At 41.8% G+C, this 23693-nt stretch overlaps 1 protein-coding gene across 1 annotated transcript in view; it reads right to left on the bottom strand.

Annotated features, from left to right (window-relative positions):
• Positions 1 to 22908, bottom strand: part of SLC9A2 (solute carrier family 9 member A2) — a 34520-nt gene extending 11612 nt beyond the window's left edge. Inside the window, exons 1-6 of the mRNA XM_030235201.2 lie at positions 22592 to 22908; positions 16690 to 17153; positions 11157 to 11407; positions 4397 to 4614; positions 2826 to 3028; positions 211 to 300 (exon numbers count right to left, since the gene is read on the bottom strand). Coding sequence (XP_030091061.2) covers positions 211 to 300; positions 2826 to 3028; positions 4397 to 4614; positions 11157 to 11407; positions 16690 to 17153; positions 22592 to 22871 — 1506 coding nt within the window. The 5' untranslated portion in view covers positions 22872 to 22908. The remainder of the gene's footprint in view (positions 1 to 210; positions 301 to 2825; positions 3029 to 4396; positions 4615 to 11156; positions 11408 to 16689; positions 17154 to 22591) is intronic.
• Positions 22909 to 23693: the final 785 nt, after the last annotated feature.

The following is a 23693-nucleotide window of genomic DNA, read 5'->3' as shown; positions in this document are numbered from 1 at the left end:
CAAAATAAGTAACAAAATATGTAACAATCATTTCTGTAACTGCCAAAAATTAAATATACACTTTACAATTGTTGTGCTTATAACAGCCATCAAAAAGAAATCTAGTACACCCTCTCCATAATACTGATGCTGAAAGCTTGTCTGTCTGAACATGACTAGGAATTTCATCTATACAAGGGTTTCACCTATGATACTGAAGCTGCAACATACCCTGTTATAAATCTCTTCACTGACAGCAGGCTGCTTTTTGTTTGACCTTTTGACATCAAGAAACTCCACGAGTGGGCGAATTGTTATTCCCTGTGAAGAAAAATAGAACACAATAATTACAAAAGGGAATTAATTCTTTTGATTAAGGCTTTGTACTTGGCTATGAAGTCCTTGTCAATTCAGACTCCATTAATGCAACAGGAGGAAGAAAGGGGCACCCTAGAACTGAGAGCTCCAAGAGGGTCAACCTAACAGAAACTCTCAGGAATACATCACCTATCCCATCCATAGTAATTTTAAACTTTTTTTTTCAGTTTTGTTACGTGTTAGTAAAACATGAATTAATAAACTGATTACCAATTTCAAAATGAACATGTAAAGTACTCCTTTTTAGTACTTACATCCAAAATAGGTATTCAAAGATATGCAAGCAGTACTATTATGGATATCTAAGATCATGAAACCATGGTTTTTTGTAAATATGTATCCTTGCCTGACCATTCTCAGAGAAAGAACAAAAAGTTTTGGCTATTCCCTGAATGATATAATGGTTTTCAACAAATATTTGTGGAAGAATTAAGATAATTTGTTTACTTGTACAGACACATTGGCACAGGGGAGAGGAATGAATCTCCTGTAGTGTTGAAATCAGTCCCTACTATCCCAGACACCCAGGTCACATTTCTTTTCGCAAATGAATCAGGCTTTATTTTAAAAGTAGTTAGGTTTCTTTGCCCCATTGCTCATAGTGGAACACTCATCTTGAATCTTATTGTTCTGATAATTAGTAAGCTGCTTCTTAATTGCATCATGGTCACTGTGTACCACTTTGTTCTTGTGCCAACATTTGTCTTTTTAGTTTAAACAGTGTTCACTCCCTCATATAAACAGTAATTATATTCCCTCTTCTCCTTCATCTTGCTAAGGCCAAGGAATCCTGTTGTCCTTTCCCATGACAGGCTTACCAGTCCCCTGATCACTCCAGAATGTGCCACTATGATCTAATAGAAGTACCTGTCTCAGGTATTGTGTCCCAAGATCACATTTGCCTTTCTTCTGTCCCCACTGTATCATTGACTTAAAATCTATCCAATTACCAACTAGTACACCTGCATCTTTTTCCCTTTCTATTTTTTCCAAATCAAAGAAAAATTCCTAGTAAGAAAGTCCTCGCAAGAACACATTTGCACACATTACTGCTCAATCTCATTCTGTTCCTTTCATATTGGCCCTCCCTCAGTTCTTTCTGCAGGATACTCTATCTCACTGTCACCCTGAGAACACTTTTCAAAATCTGTCATCCAGAAACATCAGCAGCAAAAACTCCTACATCTATGTGCCATGGTCAGTTAACAAGAGTATTAACTTATCCTTGAGGAATTCCTTTAATAATATCTCATCAGCCTATTATCTGGCCAGGGTGGTTGAACACTTGAGCAGGTGCCCAGAGAGGCTGGGGTATCTCCATCCATCAATATATTCAGAACTCAGCTTGACATGGCCCTGAGGAACATGATCTAACTTGAAGGTTGCCTTGCTTTGAGCACAGGGTTGGACTAGAGACGCCCAGGGATCCTCTCTGACCCAAAGGACAATTTGCTTCTATTTCCATTTAAAGGAGGAACTGTGAGCTCCTTCCTAATTCATTTTACAATCATCCTAATGCCAATGTAAACCTCAGTTTAATGAGTAGTTACACTAACAATCTCCTCTGTAGCCCCCTCCCCAAAGATTTTACAAGAGTCCAGTTAAATGAGATTACTCTAGAAAATAAACTGCCTTATGAAAGAATGATACCAGGTTTTTCTTTGATAAATCATGTTGCATCTCACAGCACATACCATTTAGCTCCATATTTTAAATTATTCTGCCCTTCAAAATTAGTTTTCACAGCAAGGATGAGCACAGATGCTTGCTTCCCACAGCAACGTTTTCCATGCAAAAGGCAGAGTAACAAAATTCTATTTTGTTTTTTCCACAGACCTGAGATTTCATTAATAGCCACTCACATTTCTCTCACTGCTCTGGATAATGACCAGGCTGACATGTTTATCTGATGGGCTTGGCCTCCTCTACATTTTGCAGGTTTCAGTCTCTTGCTCACCCTTGACGAGGCCTCCACGGCCAGGTGGTCATCAGAGACAAGTTCTTCATGTCCTAACACACACCTGGTGCTTTTTTAGGGCTGTCCAGCTGGTTTGCAGCATCACTTCCTAACACCCAGATTCCAGTTCACCCATCTGGGACCTCAGTGTCTTTAGCTCACTGTGCACTAGGTCCAACACTGAACTTCTGGGTGAACACACAAATTTAAACATTCTAGAAAAAGGAATTAGTGCTGAAGCTGTGCCCAGATTATCTTTTGTCTCTACTCCAACCTCACTAGACTCAAATTCTTAGTACTACTTACAAGTTAGCATAAGTACTTGATATGTGGCATACTCTTGCTACCTGCCTGTGGTATGCACAGCATTTTTTCTACTATGACTATGGCAAGTACCTTCAAGTACGTTCCTTACAGTAATTAAGTTAGAAAATTTCATTTTCTACCTATTAGAGCTACTTATTTGCAACATGTCTGAGAAAGAAGAAGTTCAGGAGAAGAAAGGTACTACCTGAATGAAAACAGTGAAGAATATCACCACGATAACAGCAGTGATGAACAATTTCTTCCTGGGAAACACAGCAGGAGGAAGCAGAAACACAAGTGAAAAACAAATTGCTCCTCGGAGACCTCCATAGGCAATAATAAATTGGTCCTTGAAAGTGAGAGGTATTGTCCGGAATACATTAATGATCTGAGTCAGAACAAAAACACCTGAGGGAAAAAAACAGAAATACAGGGAGGAGGGGAAAAAAAGGGAACTTCAGAACTAGCCCATGATGCTAATATTTGTTTAAAAACACCTCTATTTGCTTCATACCTTTTATTTGCTTCTTCAATATATATTATTGAAGAAATGAAACATTACTTAGCAGCTTGAAATACCATAATAATAAATTAAAAAGCCTTAGGAACATAATTTTGAACATATTTAGTGAGCTAAACACCTCCAGTCAGCTGGATTTAGGACCTGAAGCAGCTAATAGATCTCCACAAGACAGCTACCTGCTAGACTACACCTCTAAAACAGCAATAATTCTCTATGTCAGTATAGACCAAGACTCCTAATTGCTTTTTCACTGCATTTGAGGGGATTTTGAAAACTGGCTTGTCTCCACCATCAATCTGTGCTTTGAACCCTGAAAATTCCTGTTCACTCAATTTTACTCACACAGACATGAAGGATGCAGGACTGGGGATGGGGGGGACAAGACACCCGTGCATGCTGGTGTACCTTGGGAAAAGGTTCCAGGTGTGTGGCGGCAGACTAGAGTAAAGGAATAAAGGCAGGTGAAGGGAGCAAGCACAGGGGGCAAGAGCTGGGTGGCAGTCAGGGTGTTTGGCTGCTTTCCAGCATGAAGTATGGATTGTGGGGTTGCAGGTGCAGTAGGAAAATAGTCCAGGTTTCTGCTCTGGAAGGAGACTTGGGAGCTGGATTAGAGCACGACACACCTTTACACATGCAGGGACTGAATCATGAGAGATGAAGCTGGGGAGAGGAGCAGATTTAAGACCTATCAGCCTGCCCTGCACTTAGCTCTCTGGGTAAAAGAAAAAGAGCTAGTACTGTAAATTCAGGAGGGATCAGTTTCTTGCAGGAGTTTTTCTTTACACTTCAATTACAGCGTTTCCTGGTTTGATACTATTCTTGTCAATGCCTGTGAGAATCCCAAAGCTAGTAAACATATATTAAAAACAAAACCAAAAACAAAGGAAAAATCCCACAAACAAACAAACAAACAAATAAACATCCCCCTCAACCTCTTTAATTCCTGAATGACTGCTAATTTCTTTTACCAAAATTTGCTTATTTGTAAATAAATGTTTACTTAAATACATGTATTGTGATTAACAAGCAGACTGCCTCTCACTTTAGGTAAGCAGGATCAGGGCAAAACTGATTTTTAGGTTCCATTTTAGGGAAAGGTGGAAGCTGACCCTGTGATATAGGGCATGTTACTAATACAAAACCCATTCCACAAACTGATGGGTCTCTTTCTAGTTTTTGGCATTTTCTACTTGACAAGAGATAAAATATTTCACTTGCAAAGAATACTGACTCATAGTCAGAGACTTGCTTACCCAGTGCCCTCCAGATTAAACAGAAGAGGAGGGTGAAGCTAACAAAGGCCCAGTTCCACTCATGGTTCTTCCCAACTGTAGACACACCCATGAAGATGAAGATTAAAGTCTCACTGACACTGCTCAGCATCTTCATGAAATATTTTATCGTTGTGTAGGATTTCTGAGAAACATTTTCCTCCACATATTTATTCATGGTCATGGCACAAGCTGTAATCCTGGAAGGCAAATATTATTCCATATTTCATTGGCTTTTTTTTTTTTTATCCTCTCTTATATCTACATAATATTATTCATTTTCCATAGTTCTCCTTAAAGTGCAAAGCATAACTTATTCCATAGCCAATCTCAAATTTATAGGCTTGGTGAACCTACAATTTTGGGCACATTTTTTTTTTTTTCCTGCAATGGGAAGTTTTCTGAGAAGACATCAGAAATGATGCAGAGTTTTTTCACATACTAAATGCACGTGATCTGTGCAGGGGTCACTCCAACTGTTTTGAAAGGGGCAGAGATGAGGAGAGACAGGGCCAGCCTTGGAAAACAGGAGTTGCTGCACCTCTTGTTGCTGAGGTTGATGTTGCTGACATCAGAGAGGGTGGGAACTGCATATCCTGGGGCAGGGCAGGACTTCCCTCCTTCCCTACCAGCAGCTGTCCAACCTCAATGGAAGTGACAGTAGCCAGCTCCTCTTTCCAAGCAAAGTAAGCAGCAAGGCTGCAGACAATCTGTCATCCTTCACCAGTTTAGGTCTGCTCTGCCTGCAAATAGGGCTGAATAGGAGAAAAACACCAGCAGAAATCACACTGGTGCTGCTGCACATTTAAAGCATCTAAAAATGAATGAAATGGGCATTTCAGCTGATACATGATAGAGAAGAAAGGGCTTACTGTAAATGCATCCACAAGTCTATTTTCTGTGTTAGCAAACAGAGTTTGTTAATCCTTGGGAAAAGCAAAGAATGACACTACTGGTTGTACATCACCTGCTCAGTGTGGCTGTCCACAGTACAGGGATGGCTGAGGACCACCCAGCTACACATTTACAAGTTTAAGGGTAGTTAGCAGAGCTGGCTGGAGGATAACTCCAAGGTGGTGTCTCAGTAGGGAAGACAGTCTGAGCTGACTAATAATTATCAGGGAGGACAACTAAGGCAAGAGACATTGTGAAACAGCTGTCGTTCCTGGTTCTACTGTCTAGGACAACAACATCTGCTCTGATTTCCCAGTGAAAATCATTATACATATCCATGTATGGGTTCTCAGTCAAACCCATCAAAGTTTGTGCTAAAATGTTTCAGCACACTAAATCTAAACAAAGAAAGATGTATGTACATTTACATGTCATTCTGAATACAGCCAACTTGTCTAGGGTTATTTATGCCAGTTACACCAGGTTTTCAGATATAAGTATTTGCTAACATAGGGGATATTTGTTCATGCTGAAATCTCTACACTTCTCTCTCTCATGGAGCGGAGGGTAGGTTTGCTAGCATCTCTGAAAGTTTCTCTTGAAATCTCCTAAGTCTTGTGGAGATTTCACTGCAGAAACTTTTCTGCTAAACATGTCCTTCCTCTAAGCCAAGAGCCTCATCTCTGAACCACTCTGAACCCAACATCTCTCAATGTGAATGTAAACACAAAGGCAGACTGGGGCAGAGCTCAGAAAAAACTCACTGACATTTTGAAAATACATGCCTGGGTTCTTTCTTCTAAGTAAGGGATTTTAAAAACTTTTTGCAAAATGGGAGGAATCCCAGAAGCAGCAGTAACTTCAAAAGGACCTCCATACAGTGAACTTTGTATTTTGCAAGAGGGAGTCTGTAGCAGCAGCTCAGGTTGTAGTCACTGGCAGACTCTGAACACATTGATTAAAATTAGTTTTCTCCAGAAGTTTCATTTTCTTACATGGAAACACATCTACATCCCCAAAGAGGCTGGGCAACAATAATTCTGAAGGACAAGTCTGGGAGAACATGTGGACACTGGGAGAGGACGCAGTGTACTCTGTTAACCTCTTCCAAGCAGCAGAGACCTTGAATATATATCAAAGTGAAGAAAACCCAAGGAAGAGGATGTGATATGGGGACAGATGCAGTCTGATGGGGCAGATAGTGGCTTACAACTACAGGCAGAACAGTGCACCTACCCTGCCCTTCACCCTGCACTTCTGCCCACCTACACTTGGTGATGGACAAGGATCTAGTCAGCACAAAATAAAATGCCTTTTGACATGGAAAGCTCCATCCCTGAGCAAAGTCCAAGTCTAAGAAGGATGAAAGCCTCACTAAGACTATCCCAGACCCCCATCTATATTTAGCACTGATATAATTGTCAGCCCTCCCCTCACTGTCAGCTGATTTCACCACAGTCCTGAAATATCCTGTGTGGTAGCATACTGCCTGGGAAGCAGAGCTCATTCTGACTACACAGGGTCCACTGTGGAAGATATAATGTAGTTAAGGTAACATTTCTAGATTGAGCACATGGTTAGGATAACAGAGGTGCCAGTACTGACAAACTGATGCTTTCACAGCTTTCCTTCTTGTTCTGATCTTACACTTGCTCAGACAGGGGACTTACAGCAGATCCCACATCATGTGCCTGAGCAAGAAAGTGGGAGAGGACCTGGCACACACATAGATTTTGTCCTGACAAGAAGCAGTAACTTGGTCAGGACATGCACTCAAGCCCAGAAGCCTTCAAACACTCCCAGGTTCCTCAGTTTGTACATTGTTCTGATGATCAACCACAAAAGTACATGCACAAATCTTCTCAAATCCACTTAACACTTCGACCTGCCAAAAGCCTCCTACTCAGTGGCAAACCAGCTCTTCACTGCACTTCCACAGCTACAAAGATGTCAGGCTATGCCTGGGTTGTGACAGCTCTCCTGTGTGTACACTGCTTATCTGCACAAGTGTAACCAGTCTGGTGCAGCCTGGCTACTCCAGCCGATGGCACTCAGTGGAGCTGGCAAGTGCAGGGGCAGCAAATGCAAAAGAGCAAGAAGGCAGTGGGTGGGCTGGAAAACAGCCATTTCTGGGCCCACAGGCATTTAGAGTCCCAAAGCAGCAGCTTAGTGCCCTGCAGCATTAGGACTGTCAGGTCTGCATCAAAGGCACAACAAAACACACAGTACTGTTTATTACCTTCTTAAAATAAAACGTTTTCATGATTATAGTAATTTAGGAAAGCCCTGCAGCATGGGGAGCAGGGAATCGCTCTCTGGGCATGGTTTGTTTTTGGAACCTGAGGTAATGGAGACACTGTAAATGGATGTCTGATAAGAATCTGTCACCAGATTAATCAGAATCCTTGCAAGCTGTAACTTAAAACACCTACCATGCTTACCCAGTAGAATTTAAAGGGACAACACTCTTATTTTCAGTCACATCTTGCATTCATTCAATTAGTGTCAAGCAACTGAGGAGTCGGTTCAATGCTACAAGGAATAGAGCTGCACATGATTTGTTACTCTTCAGATAAGTAATATCCCACACCTAATCACTGCTTACTTGGAATCAAGTATCTATTTAGAGTATTTATTTATATGAGAAAAAAGTGTTGAAGTCTACTCCAGTTGAAAATTGTGTGGGGATATAGTGTTAAAATTTAATATAAAATCAATGTCTTTATGCAAGATTTTATATACATTATTATAATAATTTCTTCATAAACTAAATTTTTACTGTCACAATAATCAAAGCCAAAGCTTAGATGTGTTTTATTTTACATTTTTTACCCACATACATTAATTCTGGATTCCAATTCTGTGACCTGAGTGGTTGCCTTGCTCCAGAAGGGGAAGGAAGGCACTTCATGGCAATTAACCTGCAACATTCTGTACTTCTGAAGAATAAAAGTCTCACTGTATAAACAGTACAGTTTCTGTCAGGACTGCAATAAACTAGGCCACTGGGTTCAATCCTCAAGTTTCCTTGACCTACTAAATTTACAGTAGTTTCAATGTTTGCTCCTTTCAGCCTGCTAATTCATTGTTGCAAAAAAAAAAAAAAAAAAAAAAAGTAAAGTAAAGAAAAGAAAAGAAAAAAAAACCTATATTAAAAGTTCTGCTGCTTCACAGCCTCTATAAGAAATCAGTAAGCAGAAAATGCAGCATGGAAGCAAGTGAACAAAGTTCAGAAGCAGATCTGTATGTTTTACAGCTGTGATCCTCATTCATGCCCAGCTCTAGTTACAGGAGAAACTCTTTCCTCTCCTCCTGAAGAGATTTTCTCCCTGCAGCTCCCAGGGACATGGTTCAGTCCCTTCACTGTTGCAGCCAGGTAACCTGGTGCAGGGGTTACACACGGACATTTCAAGAATCGTTTATCCTCAGAATGAGTACACAAACTTATCAGAAAAGGGACAAGTGCCTTTCATTCCCTTCTATTCCTCTGCCAGTGAATTCCTACTTGCCCAGGAATGAGGCAATCCAAGTATCTTATTTATTTGGTAACACTGTACGTTCCTGCTCATGTCCTTCCCCTAAAGTATGGTACAGCATGTAACCACAAGGTCTCACTGAGTATCTTTATAAACCTGGTTATGAAAGAAGTGGGAATCAGTAGTTTAACAGGCTCATGTGGATATTGGTGAAAAAGGGGAGACCAGGCAGTTATCCTTCATAGGCTGAACTGTAAATGACCAAAGAAGCAAATAATACATAAACAATGTCTCAGTTGTAAGGGACATTCCAAGGTCATTTGTTCCAACCACCTGCTCAAAGGAGGGCTGACTTTTAAATCAGACCCAAGCAATCCTTACATGAGGCAGTCGCTGCAAAAAGCGACAGGGAACTCTGTTTAACACTGGTGTGTGTTTTTGCACTGTGACACAGAGCAAATTACTTTCTGTAGTTCAAAGGCCAAAGAAATGTGACAAGAACAGGGCAGATTTACTCCAAGGGGATGCAGAGATTGCAGGAGCTCCAAGGCTGTCAGCAGCACTGCTGGGAGGAGACAAGCTTTATGGCTTACAGCAGCTGAGACCCTTCATGGCAGAGAAGCCCTTTTGTCTCAGCTGGGGTGTTACTGCTGTACACAGTTCTGTCAGCTATTACAAAGTATGTTTAGAGACAAAAACAGACAGAACATTTTAAAGATAACTCATTTTCTACTGTGCTGTTTGAGGGTGAAAATACTTTGTGTTTCCTCTTCTGTTCTGCACCCATTCAGGGGCCACTGCACAAATGAAAATGAACATATTCTTAGTGCTGTGGGAAGCACTGGTGTGCTGGTGGCAGGCACTGGTATGTGGTGGGTCCAGCAGACCCACCGTGCCCCATCCATCGTGTCCTGGATGCAGCAGGTCCAAATCAGTATTTTCATAAACACTGCCTCAATTTTTTCCATGTACAGTTTAGCCACATGTTTTTGGTTTAGAAACCCTTTAAGCATTTGATCATAGGATGTCAAGGACATTTGGCTTTAGAGGTGGAGGAAACTAGAAACCACACAACCGCTATGAATAGAAGCTATGGAAAGAGATGGCGCATTTATGAACTCGGTCAAAGTGGATGCAATATGTTGCTTTATTTAGGCTCATATCAGAGAAAGAAACCCATGTAATCTTTAGCTCTTTACTTACATTAAAGTTCTAACCCTTGTTATTTCATGGCATATTCCTATTTTTATACTACTGAAATCATCACCCATAAGTTTCCCTGCAAATTGCTTCCCATCCCCAGAAAACCTTATACTGGCATGACTATGACAGTAAACCTATCTTCACTTGCCTAAAAGATAATAATCAGGTGAGGTATTATCGAGTATTAGTGACACTCAGCAGTAACATCTGAGCTTACACAAAAAGCTCTGCTCCTCATGCCTGACTCATATTTGCCACTAGAACAATAAAAAAATTATTAAAGAAAGTTGACTTTAAAAATATTACTTGGAACCAGAGCAAAATATTTAATTATATCAAATGTCATTAAGGCTCTTTTAAATGTTGAAGTTCTTTCAGTATAAACAGAGTGAAGAGAGAGGCTGTGCTCTTTTTTTACTGAAGACGAGGAGTGAAAAATGAGTAGTGAAAATATTTGAATCTGTTGGAAGTGGGAAGAAAAATATTATTTTATACATAATGATGTATACAGAGAACATTGTAACACACAGGCACATGTATCAAGATACTAAACTACAGGATTATATTACCACTGGACTGCAAATTTTACATTCACCCACTCCTTACTGTGCCTGTAATCCAGCAGAAGTTTGCCTTAATGTATACATTGTCTTCGTTGAATGGTATTTACTGGCTGCTCACATGACTAACTGTTGAACACAGTTTCACAATATATTGGCATCTGTGAAAGTGAAGGCAGCTCCTGAAGTTCCCTGCTACCTCTGCCAACTCCCTCCCTGCCACCATTGCCCCTACATCACCGCGGGCCACTCCTCACCCATGCCCTTATGAATAGTTGAAGGGTCACATGAGGACACAGGTCACCAAAGTGACCTGGGTTAAAAATAAGCCCACTGAAAATACAAGTGAATATTTTTAACTTGGAACATTTCAAAGATACAGCCCATGATGTGGTGCCATGAGCAGTTTTAGTGACACAGCTGGTGTGGTGGCAAGCTGAGAAGACGGGGCGGAAGCGGGAGGGAAGAGGCCGGAAATCCTCAAGCCAGCAACTGTGCCATGCACTGTGGAGCAATGCCACATGGCAGGGTTTGCAAAAGCTGATCCTCTCCAATTCCCTTTGGCATTCTTACTTGGATGCTACGATTACTGAAGTTTGTGGTACTTACGCCATGATGCCCGAGAGATGAAACATTTCGGCTGTTATGTATGACAAGTAACTGTACAGGAAGACAAAGAGTGGCTCAATCACTCGGATTTTATGGGTGAAACGGGTGGTAAAGGCTGCTACAAATCCCAAAAGGATTCCAATCAATACTCCACCGATCCCCACTATAAAGAAGTTAGCAATCCCAGCGAATATGTCAATAACCTTAATTGTGCGCATCTGGCAGAAAGACTTGAACAAATTGTACAGGACCTATGAGGAAAAAGAAAGCACATTATCTTTTTGAACTATTCTTAATTTCCCTTCATGCCATTATGTTCCTCTGCTTAAATGCTGAACTTTGAATTTCTCTATCTACATTGAATTTCTCTATCTACCTTGAATTTCTCTATCTACCTTGTTTTTTAGATACGCTGTTATTTATATCTGGCATATTATTTGTCATCCATATATACCAGGGAGATACAAAAGACAGATAAATATAATTACTCCCATTTTTGCAAATAGGACAGATTTCTTCACCCATGCCACTCTGGAGGCCAGGAGCATAATTCTATCTAATTATTCTTTAAAATTATTTATTTACAGAGCTCCTAATGTACATTTTAGATTTTCCCCAGACTAAAAGAAATAAAACAGAAGGAGAAAAAAACCCAGTTTCATAACCAGTGAAAAATCAGGTTATTTTCAAATCTGTTTGATCTACATGACACTGAGAGGTAGAGTACTGAACTAGACCACAGATTCATCTAAATTGCTGGGGTAGGAGGGGTTGTAGAGGCAGCTGGGGATGGACAGTGACCACCTCAAGGAGTAAAAGAAACATTCATTAAGCCAAATGCTCTTTCTCAAAATTCTTGACCATTAGGAATCCAGTGGTTTAAAGACTGTTCAAAATATTGAGTATTTATAGAGATTTGGATTTCGTTGCCATTAAAATACCTGTTCCCATGTGTTTGCCCAGTTTATTTTTCAAAGCATTTACAACCATCCTCCAAAACAAACCAGGTCAATGGGATGATCACATTTTCTTAGCCAAAGACCCTTTTGTTTTATACAGGAAACAGAACAATCTAAAGACCACATTTCTCTAATCCAGTGTTTTAGTTTCTCCAAAAGAGAAATCAATGGAATCAGTTAATCTTAAAAAAACTTTAGAGGGTTGCCCCATCTGCAGATCCACTTGGGAGATTTAACCATTCTCTGGTGTTGCATGTTTGCTCCCAGCCCTGCGGTGCCAGGGTGGCTACACCATCCTCTTGTTCAGAGCTAAGTTTGGTCACAGGCACCTGCTCCTACCACAGTGGGTTCACAGACTAAGCCAGTGAAGAGCAGTCATCTTAGACAGCTTGCAGGAGTTAAATCTCTGCTTTCTTTCTAGACTTCTTAGTGCACCAAACAGGTTTCTCTATCAGGAATGCTATTTGAGATCACAATGTTTTATCAGTACTTGCATTGTGCCAACAAAGTAGGTGTTTGAGTAGTGGCTGTGGAAGGATTTTTCATGTTTGCAGTCTTGTTCTCTCTCACAGGACAGAAAATAAGCTGTTCAGCCCTTCTTAGTCAAAACTGGGTAAATTTTACAGAACTGAAAGTTTAATGTGAAGGCATGGCTTATTATGGCTCCTTTGGGCTAAGTGAAAGTAAAGAAATGAAACAGAAAAGAGAAAATATATTCCAGAGCAAGCATGAAAGTAGAAGGTTAAATCAAACCTAGAATGGTCACCAATAATTTTCATTACAAAGCAGCAAATACAATAAGAGCAAGATCATGAACTATTTATTAGATAACAACGATGCTCTCAGGATGAGCATCCTTGGGAGAAGTGTCCTTTTTCATCTGCACAAACCCCTTGCTGCTCTGAGGCAGACTCCCAGCCTTTTTTCCCCATTCCTTGTTACCATGTACTGTGCAGGACAGGAAAGCAATTCATAGGCTCCACAGTTTTTCCACCTGTTTTGATTTGTAGACTTTATGGATTTGCATGGAGAGAAGTATACCAGAAATAAACCTACTGACAGTAGGAGTGCCTTTGCTGGTCACTTTACACATTACTATCATTCCACAGACTCCCAGGACTCCATTAATCAGAGTCTGAAGAATACTGTTAACTTGTGTTTTGTGCAAAGAGTTCCCCTGGGTCACTTGTTGAAACTTGGGATGATCTCAGAGTTGTGTGTTTCTCTAAGACACCTACAGAATTTGATCTGGCAGAATACTCTCTAGGTACATATTAGGGAAGCTGATTATTTTTTTTAATTGGCATTTTAAATAGTATGTTTTAGATTTTAAAAAGTAACTATATAAATATATACAAGGCTAGTTTCTAAAGGTTCTTTACAAGGTTCCTGTAAAGAAGCAGAGAATTCTGATCTATCCATGCCTTTCCATAATGTCACTTCCCAGCAAAGTATTCACCCTGCAAACAGAATGAAGCCTGCTGCTCCACATGGAGACATCCTCATGAATGTCAAGTCTAATGCCATAAATTATTTGAAAGTAGAAAAGCCATTTTCTCCTTTGTACCTCAGCCATGGTTAAAGCAGCAGCTACAACTATGAAATGTCATTAACAGGATTTTAACCTCATTCCTATTGGTTTGATTTACACTGTTGCAAATGAGATCAAAATCAGGTTCACTTCCCTTTACTCTACAGCAGTTCAGTTTTACTGATCTTTCTCTACACTTCCAGGTGCATCAAACACCAACTCTGGTCATATTTTTAATGCATCTCATGTGATAACAGGGATTTTTTGAAGTTCAAGATTTTCATTTACTTAATAGCCTTCATCTGAACTCACTGAAGGTCACACCAAGCAATATTAGTCACTGATCACTTTTTAATCTTGTCTCAGAGTATCTCTGAAACACTAATTGCTTATTTTCATCTGTTTTGAGTTATTAAGTTTTTAATTCTAAAATTACTTTGGAGCACTCTGAAATAATGCTGTCAGCAGATGCAGAGTACAAAGTACTGCTGTAATGTTTTCTAACATGGGAATAATATTACTATAATGACACTGGCTCCTTCTTTCTGATTTTAAACCCAGAACTGGAGTTTGAACTGCTAACACTCAGCTGTGATCTTATCATTTATTATCACCTTGCTCGTTATGTCTGACTCAGTTTCTTGGTAAAGCACTAACTCTGATCAAGAACCCAATTGTCAAACAATGTCCTCTGTCAAATTCAAGTTCCAAAATTCCACCAGTGGGGGAAAAAGAGCATTCAAAAGCACAGATATATTGCAAAAAATATTATGCATGGAAGACAACCTGAAAAATGCAGCAGAAATACTCCTGAGAAAACACACCTTTCTTTGTATACAAAATGAAGGTGTGGGAGCATGTTCTCTGGAAAGGAAAGCATAGATGACACTGCTCTTCTAGTAAAAGCACATTTAATAAAGCCCCTGTGTTTTCCACTGCCTATCTGCATAGCCCCTGGTTTTTTGATATTGCAGTGGTCATAGGAATTAGGCAGCTTCCATGGATGGCCAACCTGCATTCAACTCCCTTCCTACTTCATCCCCACATCCCACTGCAGGCCCCTGCCAGGGCAGCTGGGACTCAAGGGCTCCAGAGATGAAAGCTGAAAGGTTCTGAGCTCTGCTGGACGCTGGTCTTGTCAGCTCCCCATAAAACAGGGACAGAGGAAGGGAGAGTACAAAGCACCACCTCCTCCAAGCCCAGGGCTGAGTAGCCTGGCAAGGGCTGCTCCAGCAGCATCTGCTGTGGGCAGGGAAGGTAAGGTCCTCTAAGGACAGCCCCAGGAATCTGTGTGACAGCCCGGGTCACATTTTAGGTATAATCACATGATTGCAGGTGTGCAAAAACAGAACAAGGAACCATTAGCAGACCAATTCTGTGCATGTGGAAACAACTTGATCTCTGTCCAAGTGCTACCTTTAAGCGATAGGAAGTAAGACCAAAGGTACTCTACATTCCTTTCACTCCTTCATAAATATATGTAAGGCCATAAGTGCATTACTGGACTGTCCCTACAGACTCCTCAGGTTATTCTTCCCTCTGTTAGGGCATCTGGGAGGCAGGCCATAGGGAAACCTCCAGAGAAGACCATAATGGTGTCTACAGAAAAGTTACACATTAAACTGCCATGCCAGCCCCTATAAAAATGGTGGTTTAGAGAAATTTGCCTTTGGGAAGTAGCACATATGAATATGCCAGTGATCAGGATGCAGAGTTTTCCTAGCAAATCATGCTGTATTAACTGCTGCCTCAAGTGGCTGGCTTTCATTGAAAAAAGTGATTTTGTTTGGAAAAACCCACTAAACAACAAGTTTCAAATAAGCAGATCCTTTCCCCCCCAAAAAAATTGTATGAATACACATTCATTGCACAAGGGGCCATTAGAGGGACAAGACACAGACCCAGCCATGGCTGAACTGCTAAGCCTTTTGAAACTCAGTATCTACACCCATTTATTTACAGGACTGGCTTAAAGTACCAGTTTAGCACTGGTAGGCATCTCCAACTGTAAGATAATGAGAAAAACTAGGTTTTAAGGCAAGCCTATAAGAGGAGATGTGATTCAGCTGACTGGATAGCAACAGATTCAGGTAAAGCATGCAGTCTAAGTGAAGAAATAATACAGTGTTCCCACAGACACACAAGAATTTATCAATACCAAGGCTCAAAATAAATTATGACATATACATGTGTTAAGCCGGTGAGGGAAAGCCCATGACAAGGAAAAAATAGGTAAGGCAAAGTCCAAGAGAAGGGGAAAACAGGACAATTTTGCATAGAATGGGACTAGAATAAGAAGCCAGGGACAGAAACAGGAAAGTGCAGACCCAATTCATTAATCTTTCTGATCCTTCCAGCAAATGAAAACTATGCTTCTATGTGTCAGAAAGCATGCTAGGACATGGTTGGCATGGGCAGGATTTCAAGGCATGGATAAATGGGAGCAATGACTCAGTGTCATCAGGTACAAATGAGGGACACTGAGGGGGGATAATGGAATTTGCAGATTGCTGTCCTCAGGTCAGCACCACAACCCCAATTCAGCTAGTTAATGATTAGAAATTACTGCCTCCAGGTGGCTGTCTTATCTCATCTGTAGCCTGGGATACATGTATTGGTGGTTTCAGGGCAGTTCCAAGTGGATGGGCATATGCAAGAAGTTAACCTCAGCAAGGTCCTGTGCCATCTCCATGATTTGCCATCCTCCCCATTAACACACTGTGACACCCCTGGCCCTTTGCCCTTCCTGTCCAACAGCATTTCTGCAGGTGAGGAAAATCTAGTTTCAGATTACAGAAGTAATAGAATTGCAAAGATACCGAAACTGGAGTGATCAGTAGTAAAATCCCTACACTAAATATGCTACCATTACTCTCAAGTAGTAAGACTGCTATGATTTCTAAATCTAAAGTCTAAAGAATTGGACACACTAGCACTTCTTGACTTCCATCTAGTAGCAAATTGTAATAACCAGATACAACAGAGTGGCATGTAAACAATCATTCATCATTTTTATCGAGTAATCACTTATCAGGTAACTTACCACAGTTATAGCATCATTCAGCAAAGACTCTCCAAACACCAGGATATAAAGCTGCTCATTGACGTGGATATTTTCAAAGACGGCCAGCACCGCCACAGGATCCACAGCTGAAATGAGGCTGCCAAAGAGCAAATTCTGCAGCAAAGTGATGTCAGTCAAACCAAATGCACTGATCTGGCAAATTCCATACAGGGAAATTCCAATGCCGATGGCATTCCAGAGCGTGCCCACCACAGCATACCAGAATATGGTACCAAAGTTCTCAAAGAACAGACGAGTTGGCATGAAATATCCAGCGTCAAGTACAATGGGTGGTAACAGATACAAGAAAAACACATCACTGTTCATTACAGGTGGGGACTTCTCCTCTGCTCCAAAAATAATCCCACCAAGAAGCAATCCAACCAGGATAAGGAGACAGCTTTCAGGTACTATTGAGGGCAACTTGTGATAGAGATGAAAGCCTTCAAAGGAAATTCAAACACAAGAAAGGGAAATGGTTACTTGCACAGAATCCATAAGATTATTCTGGATTCTGTCATTGTCATTTCTATGCTAAACAAACAGTGATTGCAGGGCAATTTCATTTTAATTGCAAAGACTGAACTGGACATCCACAATGGGTCGAGGCAAATGTGTTGGCTAGCATAGTTAATTCAATTGAATTGGTGGACATTGATAGCTAGACATTCCACTTATCAGCTGTGTGCAAGGGTACTCTCTGTGAAACTGTGAGGGTTTTTTTAAATGTGGAATCTTCCAGAAAAACAATCCAAACACTCCTCTGGGGTAAATCTAGATAGAGAAAAAAAAAAGCATACTAACCACTGCTTCCTCTCTGGACAGTTTCACAAAGGAGTTTAAAGAGTACTTTAATTTCATTTTTACTTTTAGAGTGTCAAAGCTAGTGAGGGGAACTAGCCCATGTGACTTCCACCCAGTCACCCATGATCACTTCCCCCACAACCAGAATGAAGCATTTACAAATACTATTATTATTTTTAGTAGAGCCTCCAAATTAATTTCACAAAAACCAACATATTTTCCATAAGTTGTGGCCTGTATTATTATGTTTATTTTTCTGTATCATATGAATTGTAGTAGTGCCAGGATTCTCTCATAAAAATTTGTGCAAAGCACTGAAGAAATTAATTTCAAAAGTTTCTGAATGAGGACATAGTGGTTGAATGTTACTTAGCCTTCTAAAACTCTCATGCAGTTTTGATTTAAAGATTCCAGTTACTTATAGAAGTTGGCTGTTTTAAGGATAATTCTGGTTAGGAATGGGAAAAGCTTTGAAGGAACCTACTCTGGCCAACCTAATGGAATGATCAACCTTATGCTCCAAGGTCACATTCCAGGTCCCAGCGATGCCAATCTTTTCCAGACTCCTCCTTATCTATATTTGGCCCCCATAATTATATAGAAATTGATCCACACCCACAAGATCCCACAATCCCTGCCTAGCTAAAAAGCATTTAAATTATTTTAAATGAGAGCTGCACGGAAACACTGGGTGTGGTAATAACGGGCGTCTATTTCAGTCAAACTATTTCAGAAAAAATCACACCTGTAGTCTAAACAGTTAAATTTCTGCAATCTTGGTATAGTTTACATCCAGTTTCCCAGTTTCAGGGTTATGTATCTTGTAACACCTATTTTGTTAACTCTCCTTTCACCATGGAATTTTTTTCAAGTTAAAGAAAGCCTGAACTTATAATTTGGAAAAACACATGGTTAAGAAGGAGCATGAGGAAAGTTGTTTTAATCTATGGACTTTTTCCTTTATATTCTGTAACTATTATTAAAAGCAAGCAGCTCAAGCAAGCATTTTTTTTTCCTTTTTGAATGAACACAAAATGCTTTAAATAATTAGAAACACAGCCTATGTGACTCATTAGAAGGACTGCCAAACTCATTGCCATTCTTCAAAAACCAGAATCACTAATGTCCTGTATTGGCAGAACAGCCAATGATCCTGGAAAAATCAGGAATTTGCAGTTGGAGACTTGACTCTTCACCTTTCAGCCGCTTACATATAAACATTTTATAATTCATCTTGCAGTGGCAGAAATACAATTCCAATACAATGGTCAGGAAGTTTCCCCTGAGTAAGTAGGTTTTGCCAAAAGTTTTTTTTAAACCCTTCAAAAGTAAATTTTAAATCATTTCCTCAATAAAAATTCAACAAAAGGGAAATTTTGTAAATGCAGCTTTTGACAAAAACAAAAAAAAATACCAACCAGTTGTAATACAATGGCAGTGAAATGTCTACTGTGAATAAAAAAAATTAAAATCTTTTCTTTCCTTCCTTACAAATCACTCTGGAAAGTTCATGGCCTCTCAGAGATTTGGGTTTTCACCTCATTCTTAAAGATAACAGCAAGCCTCCCACTAAGTTAAATATGCTTTTTATTAACATAAACAGCATCAAAACTCCTGGAAGACTTTCTGCCTACATGAAAAGTATTCAAGGGTGATTAGGGACAGGCTCTAGTTCCTGATTTGAAGGCAGAGAGCTAGGATTTAGTGTCCAGTGCATGTCAAGTCAGTAGGAGATTCCCTGCCCAATGAGGGACATCTTCCCTGCTCTGATGGATCCACAGCCACAGGGAGAGGATCACCCTGGGAACAGATCCCCTGCAGTACAGGAATACTGAGACTTTCATGCTGAATGCAAGACTGCAGCTCCTTTCTTCTCCTCTGACCCTGTCCTTGGGCTTCAGGTTATGCAGTGACTCAGCTTCAACAGCATGGAAGATGTTTATTGAGTAAGCATGCTGCATATATCATGGCAAAAATGACAGTAGGATACTTATCTAAAGTCAAGTTCAGTATGTTTCAAGATAAAAGTCCTTAGAGTCTCAGTTTCCTTCTCTTTTGGGGGTGAATTCCAGTGCTTTCTGATGCTGGAAATGCCACTGAGAGAAGTACCTCTGAACAGCATAAACCTTATTTCAGGAGAGCAAGTTTGGAAGGGTATCAGCTCAAATGCCAGAAGAAACACTTCTCACTATGCATTTGTGATTAAGCATAGAAATAATGGGAATGTGGATCGGTTACAAAATATTTTGTAGGTTTAGTAGCATAAAAATTAAGCAAAACTGGGGATCAGGTAGACTAGTCTCACTGCTTAGAGACTCCAGCAAATTCCAGTGCAATGGTCCCACTCATGGAGTCCATCAGCATGTGAGTAAAACACCTCTGGTATCAACACACAAAACAAGAAATAAGTGAAGGTAGTCATAAAATAATTCCATTCAAGGCAATTTATTAGATTTCAAATTGTGCTCGTGTCCTATATTGGAATAAAAAGCACCATGTTCCTAACATCCTTGTGAAAATGTACCTTGTCAAAACGTTCAAGTTCTGCTTGACAACTTCAGGCTTCCCTTTCTTATGCTGCCTTCTTTGCTCCCTTTAAACCAAGCTTACAGTGACATATCACAGTGGGATCAGACAAACCTTTCAGGTAAATTCCCTAGAAAAATTAGCAAATTCTGGAACATTTCAGCTCTGGTGAAACTTCACTTCTGCAAAAACATACTTGTTAAAAGATTCATAACCAGGTGCTGCAGTTGAGTATTCTTTGGGATCTTTCACACACTGAGAGAGCTGCTGTTACACAGGACCCTATCTTCTGAGCTCCTCACAGCTGAAAAGACCTTAGGGATCTGTTCATAAAGGTTTGATACTCGGCAGTGCCAAGTGTAAGCATTCAGTGCCTAGCCCCAGAAAGGAATTTGTGATGCCAGATTAAGCACCGAAGTTTCCTGGGCAGTGCGGGAGTCTCGAGGTGGATTTTGTGCCGCCTGGCATGGCAGGGGCAAGATGCCCGTGCTGCCCAGCAGGAAATGATGAGGAGAGGAATGCTTCAGAGAGCCTCCCCTCTCAGAGGGCCCCTCTAAGAGCCACGGGCAGTGAGATAGGCTGGGAAACCCATCACCATCCTTTTGAATCCAGACACATGGCTCATTCTTAGTAACAAGTAAGACATGGCAGAGCATCATTTAGATATCTTGGTGGTTCAAAACTGCCTATCTGAGCTACCTTCAATAGAAAAGAAGGCATAAACCAGTGAAAATTTGGTGTGGAATGTGACTTAGGAGCGATGGGAGCTTGACCTGGGAAGGTTTACCTGATGCACTCACTGGATAAGGAAGCACAGACAGAGCTCCAGGAGTAAGAACTGGATGTTCCTAATTCCAGTCCTGGAGTCAGGGCGCCTGCAGAGAGGTGTGGTGAAGCTGAGCACTGCCACACCTAGGGCCACTCCTGGATCTGGCCCTCATTGCTCTGCGCACACGCACTGACAACAGCATGCCCTAGATTAGCCACACTTGCTTTCACGTGGTGTAACTGAAAGGATTTTAAAATAATATGTGTTTCTCTTCACCTGTGCTGTTTGCTTGCTTACTTACCAGAATCAGACTGGAAAATTAAAGTAGTCAGGCAACTTTTTTTTTTTTAATGTAGCTTTTTAGATGCCTATGCAGTCATTACAGTCAGAATGTAGAGCTTTAGAGAAATTATATATTATTGTGTCTGTATGTGTATTTACATGTTTGAAATGGCTTCCCTTTTAATAAAAACCTTTAATAAAACAGAAATTTTTTCAATAGTTTTAGCTTATACAAGAGTTTTCACTTCATCTAAACTTGGAAGCCAAAGCAATTTCCAGTACTCAACAGGCTAGATTCTCTAGCAAACTCCCTATTTCCTGGTTATTAAAGTTTACAATATATTTGAGTGCATCATATTTGAACTCTGTTCTGATTCTGCCAACACCTAAACGCATACTTAAGACCAAGCATGCACCTTTAATGCTTAAGACATGCATCAGGATGCATGCCTGCCTAATGGCTGCAACACATTATTTCTGCAGGAAGTAATGGTAGCAGACCAGGTTACTTGAGTCAAGGATAAGGCCCCCAGCTACAATGTTAGAGATGGCAGGAGGTGAGTACAAATTTTTGTTTTTTCAGAATCCTAATTACCTGATCACTAATCAAATTGTGACACAGTCGATTTAAATGTCACAAGCAGAGAGGTTAAAAGTTTTAACTTTGATAAAAACGTTTTATCAGAATGAACATGATGGTGTTTTTAATGATAATCTGTGCTGCAAAGTCAGAGTTCTGAATGAAACTGTAGTGTGGGTAAACTTACTTATTTTGCTCCCAGAACTTTATTCCTTACATTATCTTCTAGGTAAGAAGATACAAAGTTCACAATTCATAGAGACTTACCGGATTTTAAATAGCTGTCTAGCATACCATCACCTGACAGTCTTTACTCCTTTCTCTGTTTGGGACATAGAAGCTAACTAAAAACATGGTATATAAGCTGCACAAAACTCAGCGAAACTATGCAATGCAAATGTTTTCCACATGAGGGAAGAGGTGGCCTTCTCTACTCTTACAGTGCTGTCTTTTATATTTTTCTCGGGACGTAAGTGTATGGTGGAAAAGCAGAGTAAGGAGGAGGCATACTCTACCCTCATAAATATTTGCTTTTCATCGATCCGTTTTTCTGCTTTGAGACTGCCATTATACCCAGCGTTATTTTAAGAAAAAGAAGACTGTGCTCAAATGACAGCAGAGGGATCAAGAGAAAGTCAGTCATGCACCGGGTGAACTCCGGGATTTACGGTCCTCGCAGCCCGGGGTTTACCCGTCTCTTTTCTCCTCCGCACCTTTCCTAACTGAGAGGACCCCGACTTCTTCCAGCCAAATCCCACCCGGGCATCCCGCTCCGCGGAGGAGCATCGGCCCTCTCCGTCCGCCCCGCGCCCCCCGCGCCGGGCACGGACCGCCCCAGCGCGGCTCTGCGCGCCGGCCCCGGCACCGGCGGCCCGGCCAGGTACCGGCACGGAGGGAGGGTCGCCCACGGCCCCGCTCACCGATCTTGGCGAGGGAGGCCAGCAGGATCCAGAGGGTGATCTCGAAGGGGATTTGCACGTGGGGGTAGTCCAGGGTGAATACGTGGAGCCGCGTCTCCTCGAAAGCGGTGCCGCTGGGGCTCGGAGGGGTGCCGGTGCCCATCGCCGCGGCGCCGGGCAGCTGCCCCTCCGAGGTGGCCCGCGCCTCCGCCGCGCCGGCCGCCAGCGCCGCCAGCACGGGCAGCAGCGCGGGCACCGGCAGCAGAGGCGCGGCGGGGCGCGGGGAGCCACGGCCGCCCATGGCGTCCCCGCTGCGCTGCCCTACAGCCCCGAGCCGGCCGCCGCCACCATCCCCGCGCCGCGGGCACCTGCCGCCGCCGCGGCCCCGCCTCCTCCCCGGTGACTGGGCGAGTCCCGGCCGGCGCCTCCAGCTGCCCGCGGCGCTCCGCTTCCCCCGGGCCGCCCCCGGGGCCGCCCCCGCGGGGCCAAGCCGTGGGGCGGCCCCGCCGCAGTCGCCCCCGCCGCCCCCGCCGCCCCCGGGTCCGGCCGGCCGCCGGCGGGGCAGCGCCCGGGCGGGACCCTGCCCCTGTGCCCCGGGTCCCAGCCGCCGCCAGGCGCTGCGGCGTGAGCGGGGACCCCGGCACCAGCTCCTGCCCCCCGGCACCTGCGGAGATGAACGGGGCTGAGCAGGTGTAGGCAGAGCCGGGGGTGTTCCTCTAACTGCAGGTTGCTCTAAGAGAGATATATAAGCAGTCATAAAAATACTTACATATATAGTCACACCAACTAATCTAAAGTGTTAACACACTCTGTTATGGATACGCCTGTGGATACATATAGAGTCTTTAAATATATGCATCTAAACGCAATTTAGGGACTTTATATGTGTCATGTACATCTATTAACGTACGTGTAAATGCATACATATGCATACATGTATATGCATATGAGTGTTTCTATATATACATTAAAGTAATGTTTATGTATGTATGTGGGTATAAGCGTATGTATTTTGCCATTACCAAGTGCAGAAAAGGTGCTTCCACCACATATATGAAATATAGCATATTGTTCAGAATTACTAATTAAAACTCTGTTAATTTGGATAGTTAATGCACACTGT

This window comes from Serinus canaria, chromosome 1, assembly GCF_022539315.1.
Source record: "Serinus canaria isolate serCan28SL12 chromosome 1, serCan2020, whole genome shotgun sequence".
Classification (NCBI taxonomy): domain Eukaryota; kingdom Metazoa; phylum Chordata; class Aves; order Passeriformes; family Fringillidae; genus Serinus; species Serinus canaria.
The sequence above is the reverse complement of the archived record's forward strand: the minus strand, read 5'-3'. Positions and strand labels throughout refer to the sequence as shown.